The sequence below is a fragment of the Sinohyriopsis cumingii genome, unplaced genomic scaffold (genome assembly GCF_028554795.1).
Source record: "Sinohyriopsis cumingii isolate HCF-2022 unplaced genomic scaffold, ASM2855479v2 utg001180l, whole genome shotgun sequence".
Lineage (NCBI taxonomy): Eukaryota > Metazoa > Mollusca > Bivalvia > Unionida > Unionidae > Sinohyriopsis > Sinohyriopsis cumingii.
In genome coordinates, this window is record NW_028315969.1 from 255,108 (window position 1) to 269,390 (window position 14,283).

General features: G+C 36.4%; 1 protein-coding gene across 13 annotated transcripts in view; it reads left to right on the forward strand.

Annotated features, from left to right (window-relative positions):
• Nucleotides 1-14,283, forward strand: part of LOC149772737 (rap guanine nucleotide exchange factor 6-like) — a 314,757-nt gene that overhangs the window by 214,670 nt on the left and 85,804 nt on the right. For 10 of the 13 annotated variants that reach the window (XM_089947349.1, XM_089947357.1, XM_089947356.1 and 7 more), the window contains 5 exons: nt 296-413; nt 8,986-9,090; nt 10,597-10,761; nt 12,507-12,614; nt 13,568-13,594. In XM_089947349.1, coding sequence (XP_089803475.1) covers nt 296-413; nt 8,986-9,090; nt 10,597-10,761; nt 12,507-12,614; nt 13,568-13,594 — 523 coding nt within the window. The remainder of the gene's footprint in view (nt 1-295; nt 414-8,985; nt 9,091-10,596; nt 10,762-12,506; nt 12,615-13,567; nt 13,595-14,283) is intronic. The other 3 variants (XM_089947353.1, XM_089947355.1, XM_089947362.1) reach the window with 1 other exon arrangement.

The window sequence follows — 14,283 nt, forward strand, 5'->3', positions numbered from 1 at the left end:
ATTTATAGGGATTTATGTCATTTTGTTGATATTTATGACCAGCAATAGTAGAAAGAAAAAAAATTAATTGGAAGCCTATAAGAATTATTTATAAGATATCCATGGATCTCCTACGAACAGGAAGTAAATCACACCTTTCACAATTTCCGTGTAGGACATATTTTTGAGTTACACAGTTTTCTATTCATGATTAATAAATTTTCATTTATGATGATAGTTTCACTACACTCATTTTCCCATGTAAGTTTATAGATAATTGCATAAGATATCTGATGTTTTGTTGTTGTTGTTTTAGCTTTGGAACTAAGCCCACTGTAGAGAAGCAGTGCCATTATGGAACTATGCACACTCTCGTTGATGACTGCCAGTTTGTCTGTATTGCTCAGGAAGATTATTATCAGATTCTACACAAGGTGGGTTTTTGAATTTACTAATTTTCATGTTGTACCAGCTTTATGGATTTTGTAGTGGCTACAAACCATATTTAAAGATCCAATGAATAATGATCCTTTGCATAAACAACAGAACCCTTTCCTTGATCCATGAATTTAATTACCTAAGAAAATATAACTTTTTGCTAAACATGAAAATTCAGACACAAAAATAAATGACATGATAGTTCATTGTTGTTGATAATTGATGAATCTTTACCCATTAGAGAGTATTCCAGCATCAGTGGAAGAGTGGGCAGTGGGGCTAACTTTGAACATACACCACTCCCTCGATAACTCGCGCACATTGGGGTCCAGAAACATCGACTGCACTATTAAGTGAGGCGCGAGTTATCGAGGGACTTATAAAATAAGTCCAAAACCAATAAAGTGATTGACGACATAACGGAGAAATAAGGGGGGGGGGTAGGCAGATTATACTGTTGAATACTCACTTTATAATCGTTCTGAGATTAAATGTTAATAAATATCTCTTCATAACGGTGTATTTTATTATTTCCTCGTAGGACAACATTAATTTCAGGATAAATTACAGTATATTGAGGCGATCATCGAAAACATTCCATGTGGTTTCCGTTCGCTTAACATGTGTACCACTTCACACATTGTGTACTACGTCACTAATTTTTATGTTGAATTGGATACATTCTAGTTTTATTGTTTGATCCAAATTAGTTGTTTTCTTATATACAAAAGATTGACTCTTTTCGAGAAAGAGTGTCGATCGAACGATAGATAGATAAATATTTTTGAATGTGATAGAAGTAAAATGGAAAACAAAAAAAAACAAGGGTTAATCAGTACAGACGTATTTAATTGGTCTACAAATTTAAAACAACGTAAATTAGAACAAGTTAATACTTGCCGTTTGTGCCACACTTGACAAATATCAATTCACTTTTTGAAAAAATCAGTTATTTTTTTTGTGTGTGTGTTACTCCTTGGTTTCTCTGCCGCCAAGCAAAATCCCTCAGATTTCTCAACTGCATGAGCTTTACATAGTCAACATTTTGGCTCTCCAGCCACCTTATGGCAATATCAAAATATTTGATTGCTTCCTGTGCAGAGGAGTGGGAAGTGCAACATCTGCGTCTGCATCACTTTCAACACTTGTGTTACTCCAGTTAGAATCGTCTTCTGCTGCAAATTTGTTCGCTATAGAAATAATTATAGTTTCATCTGACATGTATTCGGCTGTGGGGCAATCATTGTCAGCACAAATCCACTCCTCCATATCATCAAGAGAAACGCCTATCTCAGGACCATGAGTCTGTGCGAATTTCTCCCAAACAGCCTCGGCATTAATGACATCAGTTTCACTGAAACATTCGAAGTCACTATCATCGTCGTTGTCTCTGTTACTGTTTTGCTTTACGTCAAAGGCAGATCCAAGACCTTTAATCCAGCACCCGAGGTCTCTTGTAATCGATTTTTTTTTAATGCAACAAACACTTCCCCAAGTTGATCATCAAAACAAAGCCGGCATGTACATGTAATTAGGTTCTCACAGAAGTACTCACGGGTTTCGATGTGACGGTCGATTGACTCTTTTCATGTTTTCAATGAACATAATATGCTGTGATTATAATGTTTACACTGAAATGGAATTAAAGGATTAGAACGTGCCTTTCACACAGGAAGACGTTTAATTGGTGTTTATTTCATTCTCTGTTGCCACCTGTTAGCATTTACCAGAAGTTTTCATTGATCGCTATTTCACCAGACTGTTTATTTACAGTATACTGACAACTATTTATCATAAAAACTTACATAATATATGATATCTTTAAACAGAGGTCTCGCTAGGATTTTAAAACTGGGTCTTTCTGCCTCTGAAGTCAATCACTAAATATCAGTACATTTTCTCACTCGGCCGCTAGTCAAAGCCTTTGAACTAGCCGCCTAGCTCTTGCATCATGTTTTTGTTTTTTGTTTTTTTTGTTTTTTTTTTTTTTTTTTTTTTTTTTTTTAATGTACTCTTATAAAATGGCAACAGTACATCAAAGAGTCTTTCAGTCACTGAATTCTGTCATTGTAAATATCAGCACAGTTAACTGATCAACACATTTTCCCACAAAGCAGGTGGTTGAAACAGGACCGGCAAATCTTTGAATTTTCCCGCACACCTATTACATGCGTACGGAGGACTCCCGCCGCAGTGATTTTCTGCGTCCCAGATCAAAAATTGGCGTCCAAATACGCGTAATTAAACGTTTTCGAGATCTCTGAAATTAATTCTTCTTTAGAACTTGAAAATTTCAAAATATGGATTATATTTTTACGGGCATTAATCACCATTTTCGATGATAAAACGAGCAATGTATCAAGGTTTAATTTATCAGTTCTTATCGTAATTTTTTCATGTTCAGCATATTTTAAAGATATTTTAAATACATTTTCTCTGGAAAAAATCGGGAGCTAAGACGGACACCGCATTATAAGCGGGATCGCGAGTTATCCGGGCGTGAGTTATCGAGGGAGCGGTGTATATGAACATTAGTTGTACATTTTTTAAAGTTTTGCCTTTAGGTGGTTTTATTGCATACTTAATCAATACCAAAATAAAATATGGTTATTGTGACCTATTTTGTATGCTTCACTGATTTTGATAATGAATTCTGTACTTTGTTTTTTTCCTCAAACTGAGTTTATACTGAAATTAGTCAGTGATTGTAAGCATCTTCCCTATGACAGAATAAGCTCACTGTGTCCTACCTTGTACATTTTAACAACTTAAGTTAAATATGTTTTGCATTTGGCTCATGACTGAATAAATTATTTGCACCTTTTGTATACATGCTGCTCAACCTATAATCATGAAACTTTGTAATGGGATGAATCTTAATGAGTACTATGACCTTATTTCAGTTGTTAGACTTGTGTTTCAAGCACTGTTCACACCAGAATCTTCAAACTAGATGATTGTATGCATTTCTCTTAGTATGATACCCATACAAAAGCAAGATCACTCTGATCACTCTGACCAACATTTCACATTTTACTGGTTTGTTTTAAGTTTTGCTTTCAGCTCATGACAGCATAGATTTATTGGCCTCCTCTCAAAATCAGTTGTACCTGAAGTCATGAAACTTGATGAGAGGATGCAGCCTAATGAGTACTAAACACTCCTTAAATCAGGTTAATGTGACCAAAAGTTTAGTTTTCTGGTTAAGTTTTTACATTAATTCATGATCAGAGTTTTGTATGCTGTTTACATACTATGCTACTTATAATCATAAAGCTTTGTATGTGGATGCATCTTGACAAATTCTATGTCATTATTGCAAGAAGAGGTCTTGGTGACCTGTGTTTGATGCTTCAGTGACCTTCATGAAATGTTTAGTTTAACATTCATTTATTGGTTGATGTTTATATTCCAATATTGAAACTTGATAATTGGATGCATCTCTGTCAGTGCAGAACCCTTACAAATAAAGAATGTCGCTTTGGCCTACATTTTTGGCTTTACTAGGGTTAAGTATTTTTGTTTTTGACCACAGAGTCTTCCATGCTATATATTCTAGACTTCTCAGATGGCCCTTAGAATAGGAATAAACATGTTTATTCCTTGGTAGACTTTCCATCTTAATGAAACTGCCCCAGTGGCCTAGTGGTTAGAGCGTCTGTCTTAAGATGCAGGAGATTGCAGGTTCAGACCCCAGCCAAGTCATACCAAAGGCTTATAAAAATGGTATTAACAGCTTGCTTCGTTTGGCGCTCAGCATTAAGTGGTTAGTGTTAGGACTGGTCGGCCTGGTGTCTGGATAATGTAACTTGGTGGGACAAGATGCTACACATCTGCGGTATGATGCCCCAGTGCTAGACATCACTAGAAACTGCCACACTGCAGATATCATAGTGATATGACTGAAAAATTATTAAGGCTATGTTAAAAATCCAAATCACACACAAACACACTCACACACACACACACACACATTTGCATTGAAATTTGACAACCTATCTCAAGAAGTCACATGTAATATGGTGAATATGCATTTTTATATTTTAATGGGTTATTCTGAGCATGTCAACTATGTTTTGTACATGTGAATGAGCTGTGAACTGCATGATGCATGCTTTTCATGTGAGGTCTCATTCTTAGTGGCTAATGAAATATGCTTGTACCTGCTGGCTGTAACTCAAGGATTACTTGAGACCCATGACTTTCACCCAGTAAAATCTGAAAAATAACAGGGTCATTTGATGCAGTATTGGCAATTTTTTGTCAGCATGTTTAACTTCATCCAGTATTTTTAATTTAAAACCCATTAATCTGTATTGCATAATATCACATTTCTTCTTAAACAGATTTTACTAGAGTACAGAAATTACAAATTTCATAATGAACATCACATGCCATAGGACCTTCGCCAACCATTAGTATTAGATTTATCACAGTGCATGTCACATGACATAGAACCCCCTCCAACTATTATTATTAGATCCACGACAGTGTGGGGGCCCTGAGTGGTCTAAAGCGCTCTCAGTTACAGATCACTGCCAACTCACCTCTGCGTGGGTTCGAGTCATAGATTCAGCCAATGTGGGTATGTGAGAAAGCTTGCCAGTAGCTTCTCGTGGGTCTGTGGTTCTTTCCAGGGTTTTTCTCAGGTTCTTCCTCCACCATTAATACTGGCCACCATGTATAGCCTATCGTGTGCTGAAAAATGGCATTAAACCCTACAACAACAACAACCATCACAGTGCATATCACATGCCATAGAACTACCTCCAACTATTATTACTAGATCTTTCACAGTGCATGTCACATGCCATAGAACCCCCTCCAACCATTGTTATTGGATCCATCACAGTGCATATCACATGCCATAAGACCTACTCCAACCATTATTATTAGATCCATCACAGTGCATATCACATACCATAAGACTTTATGCAGTCATTGTTATTAGATCCATCACACTCGGATGCAGGAGGTTGTGGGTTCGATCCCCGGTCGAGTCATACCAAAGACTTACAAAAATGACACTAACAGCTGCCTCGCTTGGCGCTCAGCATTAAGAGGTTAGTGTTAGGACTGGTCGGCCTGGTGTCAGGATAATGTGACTGGGTGGGACATCATACAAAAAGGTCTGCGGCATGATGCCCCAGTGCTAGACATCACTATAAACTGTCACACTGCAGACATCGTAGTGATATGACTGAAAAATTGTTAAAGCTGCATTAAAAATCCTAATCACACACACACACACAGATCCATCACAGTGCATATCACATGCCATAGAACCTACACCAACAATTATTATTAGATCCATCACAGTGTGTATCACATGCCATAAGACTTCCTCCAGTCATTGTTATTAGATCCATCACAGTGCATATCACATGCCATAGAACCCCTTCCAACCATTGTTATTAGATCCATCACAGTGCATATCACATGCCATAGGACCTACTCCAGCCATTGTTATTATATCCATCACAGTGCATATCATATGCCATAGAACCTACTCCAACCATTATTATTAAATCCATCACAATGCGTATCACATGCCATTGAACTCCCTCCAACCATTATTAAGAGATCCATCACAGTGCATATCAAATGCCATATGACCTTCTCCAACCATTATTATTAAATTCATCACAGTGCATTTCACATGCCATAGGACCTACTCCAACCTTTATTATTAGATTCTTCATAGTACACATCCCATCCCATCCCATAGGACCTCCTCCAACATTATAATTAGATTCATCAATATACATGTAATAAGTGATAGGACTGCCAACCATTATTAATAGATTCATCATAGTGCACATTACATGCTGTAGGACCTACTCCAACCATTATTTTAGATTCATCATAGTTCACATCACATGCCATAGGACACCCTTCAACCATTATTATTAGATTCATTATAGTTCACATCAAATGCCATAGGACACCCATCAACCATTATTATTAGATTCATTATAGTTCACATCAAATGCCATAGGACACCCTTCAACCATTATTATTAGATTCATTATAGTTCACATCAAATGCCATAGGACACCCATCAACCATTATTATTAGATTCATTATAGTTCACATCACATGCTGTAGGACACCCTCCAACCATTATCAGACCTGTGCACCCTCTGTATTTTTCCATATTTAGTACGGGAAAAAATGTCAAATACAGAAATATGACTTCAGGAGCTCAATCCAGTTTTGTGCGAGGTAAAATATGGAAATTTTTGTATTTGGCAGGTACAAAAAAATAAAGGAAAGAAGTACAAAAATAAAGCAGCAGCAACCTGCCATAGTTAGCTCTGTATTAAATAGAAGGGTCATGTGCAAAATGCTCTGCAATGGTGCATGTCATTTTTCTTTGTCATTGCATCTGTAGTGTAAACAGCATCATGGCTGAGCGGGGCTCAGGAAATGTATTTGAAATGGCATCTATGAGGAAGAGAGTGACTGAAGAAGAATTAACTTCAATCAACGACACGAAGTGAAGAGTAAAGCAGTTTCTCACATCATACAGCAAGAGCTGACTGTTCATTTCTGCCAGCAGAAAGGGCGATAGTTATGCCTTCTGCTAGTCCTACATGTAAGACCTCGACGCTGATATTTATGTTGTGGGTGTCAAGGTCTTAAAGCCTAACTAAGTCAAATTTTCAGGAATATTTCACACAACTGACAGCTAAAATAAGGATGCTTTTCTACAAAGCAAAGTCATAATGTTTTAGTCAGACTTTACATATTCTGATGTCTTTTCTCTAATAAATTCAAATTCTCACGAAAGAAATGGACCTGTTTTCAAGTTTCATTGGCCTACATTTCAGTTGGCTGAAAAGCGATGAATGCAGGGAATGCCAAAATTGGGTTAAGTTGAAATATTATTCTTTAACGAAACGAATAAAAATATATTATGCCTATTGGAACTGTAAGCAACGGTTTGTTTCGTTCGAGAAACATATCCCCAACATGAACTTACTTGAACTTACTTCGGCATACCTCGACTACCGTCGCATTACAACAAATTCAAATGTATGTAAACGGAACATGAAAATGCGTCCATTTGCTAGTATCATATTTTCATTCCACCAGGATAAAGACAGCACAGTAAGTATCTATTAATTACACATAAATTAGTGGAAGAGTGTCGATGTAGGCTGCCAAGTGTGTGAGATGTTCCTGAAACATTGATTACTCATTCCAATGTTGTTGACATCGGAACATGCTATACAAGGCTGTTATTTGGATGGTAAGACATGTGCTGTGTCTTACGTTGTAGGACTAGCCTTCTGCAAACTGTGTGAAACTGATATATCAATTAGGAGTGGTGGCAGGATTGACATATCTCGCCACATACAATCGGAGAAGCATAAAGTGATCAACAAATCTAGACAAATGGCTCCAATTACATCATTCTTTTACAAAAATACAAACCGTTCAACCGACTGCGATGAACACCCACTGCGTGTGACTCATGCTGAAGTTATAATGTGCGAACTCATCGCTTACCACAATCTGCCATTAGCAGCAGCTGATTCCTTGAGTGATGGCTTCAAACTTATGTTTCCAGATAGCAAAATTGCTGCAGGTATGTAGATATTTATTTATTTTCTTTCATATCATGTTTATCTATTTTTATGACATTTGCTTACAAATCCAGGCAATTACAGTAATATAAAACCTTGTATGCATGTATTTTTACCAAGTGAAGCACACATACGCAGTTGGTACCAGGCACCTGTTAAATTTAATCCCAGCTAGTTATTCAAATTTGCTAAAACTTACAAATTCTAACATAGAATCAGTTTCACCATACCAGTGCACCATTGTTTGAATAGTTATGGTGTGAACTCATAACCTGTATCTTGTACAAATTACAATTTCTATATTTAAGTTTCAGATATGAAGTGTGGCAGAAAGAAAGCAACTGCTCTTGTGAAGACTTTGGGAAAGGCACAACAAAGGATGAGAGGATGCAGACTATAGCCTTTACACTTTCATCAGATGGCAGTAGGAGCAAGCAGTTCCCAATTGTTGAAAAGTGCCTACAAATAAGACAAGTCAATAATCCTCATTCCAGCATACATGTGGCACTGAACCTGACACTGCTTTGCTGTAACCTTCAACCCTAAGCTCAACGCTGATGATCATTAATAAATTATTTTCAACTGTTATAGGTTTCAAATATTGTTAATATGAAATATTTTCCATCATTTTTGCAGTATGGATCATTGTTTGTATTGACAGTTTGGTTACAAGATGTAATAAAGATGCATCAGTAATGTTGTGCGTTACTATTGGTGTGCACTTGTGAAGAATACTGAAAGGTGGCATGAAATAATGAAAATATCTCTGAAAATACTGAAAAGCATTAAAAAGGGGTGCACAGCTCTGCATTATTATTAGATTCATCATAGTTTACATCAAATGCTATAGGACACCCTCCAACCATTGTTATTAGATGATAGTGCACATCACATGCCATAGGACACCCTCCATCAACCATTATCATAAGATCCATGTTAATGCACATGGTTGTAAAAGATGCTTCTGTTTCTACAGGGAGAAGAAAATACACAAAGGCATGAAGAAAAGGGGCGAGTTGTCATGGTTACAGAAAGGAGGGAATTTGATGGTGGCAATAGAAAAGGGCATATTGTGATAAGGGTGAGGATACATAACTTCATAACTTTGAACACCAATTTAAGACTGACAAAATATACTGCAGTATTCTTTTAGATCTTGATAAATCAGTGTTTTATATAAACTTTGCTTAGAATCTTTTGCAATAGATAAATGTTTGTACATCAGTATTGAGCATAATTTATGGATACATTCAAATTAATTGCCATCTTATTATCAGCAAATAATCAGATTACTTACAAATCACTTAATTCATACCATTTAATTTTCATCATTGTAAAAATTATTTTCAAACTTTGTCATATATAAATGAACTTTCAATATAATAAATATGACATTTTGAAGATCATTTGAACATTTATGCCCCTTTGCATAATTTCAGATTTATTAACCATAATATGATGAATAAAATAAACTGAGGATTCTTTGCCATAGGGTACTAGCAAAAGTAAGTCTTGACAAATGTGGGCAACCAGGGAAAAGTCGTCTCAAAATGTCTCTTGTTTGTGTAAATAAAACTGTCAACAGGCATTATTCAAGGATTCACAAAGGGTCACTGAAGAGCCAAACTGTCAACAGATATTGCTTTAGAACTCACAGAGGGTCAGTGAAGGGCCAAACAGTTCACACGCATTACATCTGAATTCTTAAGATGTCACTAGAGAATCAAACTATTAACATGCATTACTTTTGAATTCAGAATGGGACACTATAGAACAAAACAGTACACATACATTACTTCTGAAGTTTCAAGAGGACACTAAGGAGCCAAACAATTCAGATACATTAATTAAGAATTCACAGAGGACACTAACGAATCAGACAGTTCACATACATTACATCTGAATTCACATGGACACTAAAGAGCTGAACTGTCAACATGCATTACTTCTGAAATCACAAGGGGACAGTAACAAACCAAATTGTCAATAGGCATTACATCTAATTCACAAGGGAGGGAACACAAAAGATCCAAAAGATCCAAACCATCAACAGGCATTACTTCTGAATTCACAAGGGGACACAAAAGAGCCAAACAGTCAACAGGCATTACTTAGGAATTCACAAGGGGACAATAACAAGCCATATTGTCTATAGGCATTACTTCAGAATTCCCCAGGGGACTAAAGAGCCAAACAGTGCACATTATTGTTTCTAAATTCACAAGGAGACACTAAAGAGGCAAATGGTGAATGTGTATTACTTTTGAATTTCCAAGGGGATCACTAATAAACCAGAAAGAAAGATGGTTTGAGAGTTTTAATATATGGGCAGGTTAAGAAAAGAGACAATGATAATAGATAAAGGCTTTAAACACCCCTAATCTAGCAGCCCAGAGCAAAAGGCCTGCAGGACAGATCCCATTTTGTGTGAAATGTTGGGAATTTTATAGTAAATATATTGCATAATTTTGTAATTTTGTGCAATATGTTTTTTTTAAATTCAGTTCAGGACAGAATTTTTATATTATTCTAGTCCCAGTTGATTTCAGATGAGATCATTTATTTTAATGAAATCTAATTTATGCAGGGCACACCAGAGCGGCTAATGCAGCAGCTTGTGGAAGATCACTCAGTGGTGGATCCAACTTTTGTTGAGGATTTCCTGCTGACTTACAGAACCTTCCTACCCAATGCCAGTGAGCTATGCAGCAAGTTATTACAGTGGTTTGAGGTCCCAGCTCTCAGGGCAAAGGTCAGTTGTTACCATCTCTAATGGGAAATCAGTAAAGTCATATACTCTAACTTCTGTTATCTTTCTTTCATCTGCCTAATACAAAGCCTTCTTATATAATCTCATAGCTCTACCCAAAAATCAAAACAACAAAAGAACTTGTTACTATGCTTTAAGATGCCTGTTTAAAAGATACAGCTGGGTCACCATATCTGATATTACCTCTGTAGAATTGTATAATAGTCTTGCTGTTTGCCTCCCAGATGACTCTTGCCTAGTTCTGCAACAAACTTTAATGACTGGTTTGAGGGTGCCAGGAAGAAACTGGTTTGAGGAATGTTGGTTAATCCCTGAATTTCTCTCATTTTGATATACATGACCTTTTCTCAAAACCCTTCAGAATTTTGCAGCAGGTTGTTTAGGTTCTGGCCAACAAAGGTGTTCAACTCACTTGGCCCACAAGGCTAAGCTATTTTGGGACCATAAATTATTTCCTAAGAAACAAAGTTACCAAGAGTACAAGTTCTTCCCATTATGAAATAACTGTACCTTGCCTGTTAATTCTCAGCTGAAGTAATATCATTTATAACTCTCAGCCCTGGAGGAGTAAGAGCTCTCTATCTTGCACAAGACACAACAGATTTGTTCTGTGGACCATGTTGTTTCTGTCTCTTTTAATACATCTATGTGCAGTGTTCCCTATTTTAATGCACTTCAGTGTCACACAGTCCCAGATAGAACATGATTATAATGGTTTTACACTGCTGAAATTCATGCCTGTCACATGATACATATTTGTTGTTCCATTGAACAGCTTTAGGATAAGCATCCACTGGATGCAGTTTTATTCGGTAGTAGGTGAATATGTTGTTGTTGTTGTTGTTGTTGTTTAACGCCATTTTTCAGCACACGATAGGCTATACATGGCGGCCAGTATTAACGGTGGAGGAAGAACCTGGGAAATCCCCAGAAAGAACCACCGACCCTCGAGAAGCTACTGGCAAGTTTTCTCACATACCCACATTGGCCGAATCCGAGACTCGAACCCATGCAGACAGAGGTGAGATGGCAGTGATCCGTAATGGAGAGCGCTTTAGACCACTCGGCTACTCGGGGCCCCATGGTGAATATGTAATTGCTAGTTGGAACCATGTATTCATATTGCTTTAGAGGGTGGAACCACATGATGTAATTATATTCAGTAGAAGGGATCTGTATATATAGAACTGTATGTATTAATGTTGCTTTAGAATGAGAAACCACTGGATGTAATTATATTCAGTAGAAGGGGTCTGTGTACTTGCTAATTAGGACCATGTATTAATGTTGCTTTAGAATGAGGAACCACATGATGTAATTATATTCACTAGAAGGGGACTATGTATTGAACCATATATTTAGGTTGCTTTTAGAATGCCACTGGATGTAATTATACTTGGTAGAAGTCTTGGTACTTGCTAGTTAGATCCATGTATTCATGTTCTTTTAGAATGAGGAACCATGTGATGTGATTATACTCAGTATACGCAGCCTCTGTACTTGCTAATTAGAATCATGTATTCATCTTCTTTTAGAATGAGGAACCATGTGATATGATTATACTCAGTATAAGGGGCCTCTGTACTTGCTAATTAGAATCATGTATTCATCTTCTTTTAGAATGAGGAACCATGTGATGTGATTATACTCAGTATAAGGGGCCTCTGTACTTGCTAGTTAGATCCATGTGTTCATGTAGATTCAGCTCCTTAATTCATGTATTTCAGGTGACTCGGGTGGTTCTATTGTGGGTGAATAATCACTTCAATGATTTTGAGACGGACAATGATATGTGTGAATTCCTGGAAGCATTTGAGCAGCTCTTGGAGAGAGAAGTAAGTAATTCAGCAAGGTCCATGTTGGATTTATTAACATATTAAAGTCAGAAGACTGGTCTAATACTGTAGACATTTAAACCTTTTATCTCCAGACATCACAAGGAACATGAAATACATTTGGCTAAAAGGCAGTTTAGATGAACAAGTATATTTGGTGGTACTAAATTTGTATTTGGCTTGACATACACAAGTATATTTGATGGTACTAAATTTGTATATGGCCTCACACAAATATATTTGGTGATGCTAAATTTGTACATGGCTTGACATACACAAGTATATTTGGTGATACTAAATTAATTTGTATATGGCTTGAGACACAAGTATATTTGGTGATACAAAATTTGTACATGGCTTGACATACACACGATATGGCTGATCAGATTTACTGCAGGAGGGAAGAGATGTATAAATTATGACCACTCCGGTGGCCTAGTGGTTAGAGCGTCCACCTCGGATGCGGGAGGTCGTGGGTTTTGATCCCCGGTCAAGTCATACCAAAGACTTACAAAAATGTTACTAACAGCTGCCTCGCTTGGCACTCAGCATCAAGAGGTTAGTGTTAGGACTGGTCGGCCTGGTGTCAGGATAATGTGACTGGGTGGGACATCATGCTACATGTCTGTGGCATGATGCCCCAGTGCTAGACATTACTATAAACTGTCACACTGCAGTCATCTTAGTGATATGACTGAAAATTGTTAAAGCTAAATTAAAATCCAAATCACACTCAGTATCAAATAAGTTTTATTGTAATTTCATTACTGTTTGTATAAATTTGATTTTTGATTGAAAATAATTTTTAGATGCAAGAGACATGGTTTATATAAGGCATTTTCAACCAAACAAAAAGAATTTTAAATCTTTTCTCAAGTTTTTGAAGAGAAAAGGAATGGAAAGCAATATACCTGTTCCATCAAAGACTAATTTTGATGCTTATGTATTTACAGAAATCACTAGAACAATTCTGTCGATCAGTAAGTAAAGATCTCTTGAAGTTTCAGCCAACATTTTTTTTTTTTGGAATCAATGTAATTGTACATCTGGGATGACTTTATACTTTCTATGATGAGCATGCGGCATATCCTTGAGGGTTAATAATTCATTGAAATTTATGTAAGTCTGAATTGATCTAGAATGATTATTCTAAAAAGTATTACAAAAAAGGCAGTTCTAAATGGGAGAAGACACTCAGACAGGATGTTCATTTTTTTCACATTTTGTCTGAATTGCTTTAGCCTAGTAAACATTTGTTCAGATTGAAATCAAGACAATGGATTTAATTCTTAAAACTTGAACCTGTTCCAACTGAAGTGAGAGAATAATTTTAATTTTTTTGGCTTCCTAGTTTCACACTGTTATTTCAGAATCCTTGCTTTTGGCTTCTATTTTTGTAACTTACAATTTATTACTTTTGATATTGTTGACAGTTTCTTTGTTAATTTAAATAATTTTTTCACTATGTTATCAAAAATGGAATAAAAATGTTCTCCTCAAGCATAAGACTGAAAACATTTCTATTTCATCATTGTAACATATTCTATATGCTTCATGTTTAATGGATTTGATATTTTGCTTCACTTATCTGCTAGAATTTCTTTCTTTTTGAAATCTCATTAATATGTAGCATGATCCTACATCTTTTAGCTCATCTGAGCCAGTCCTT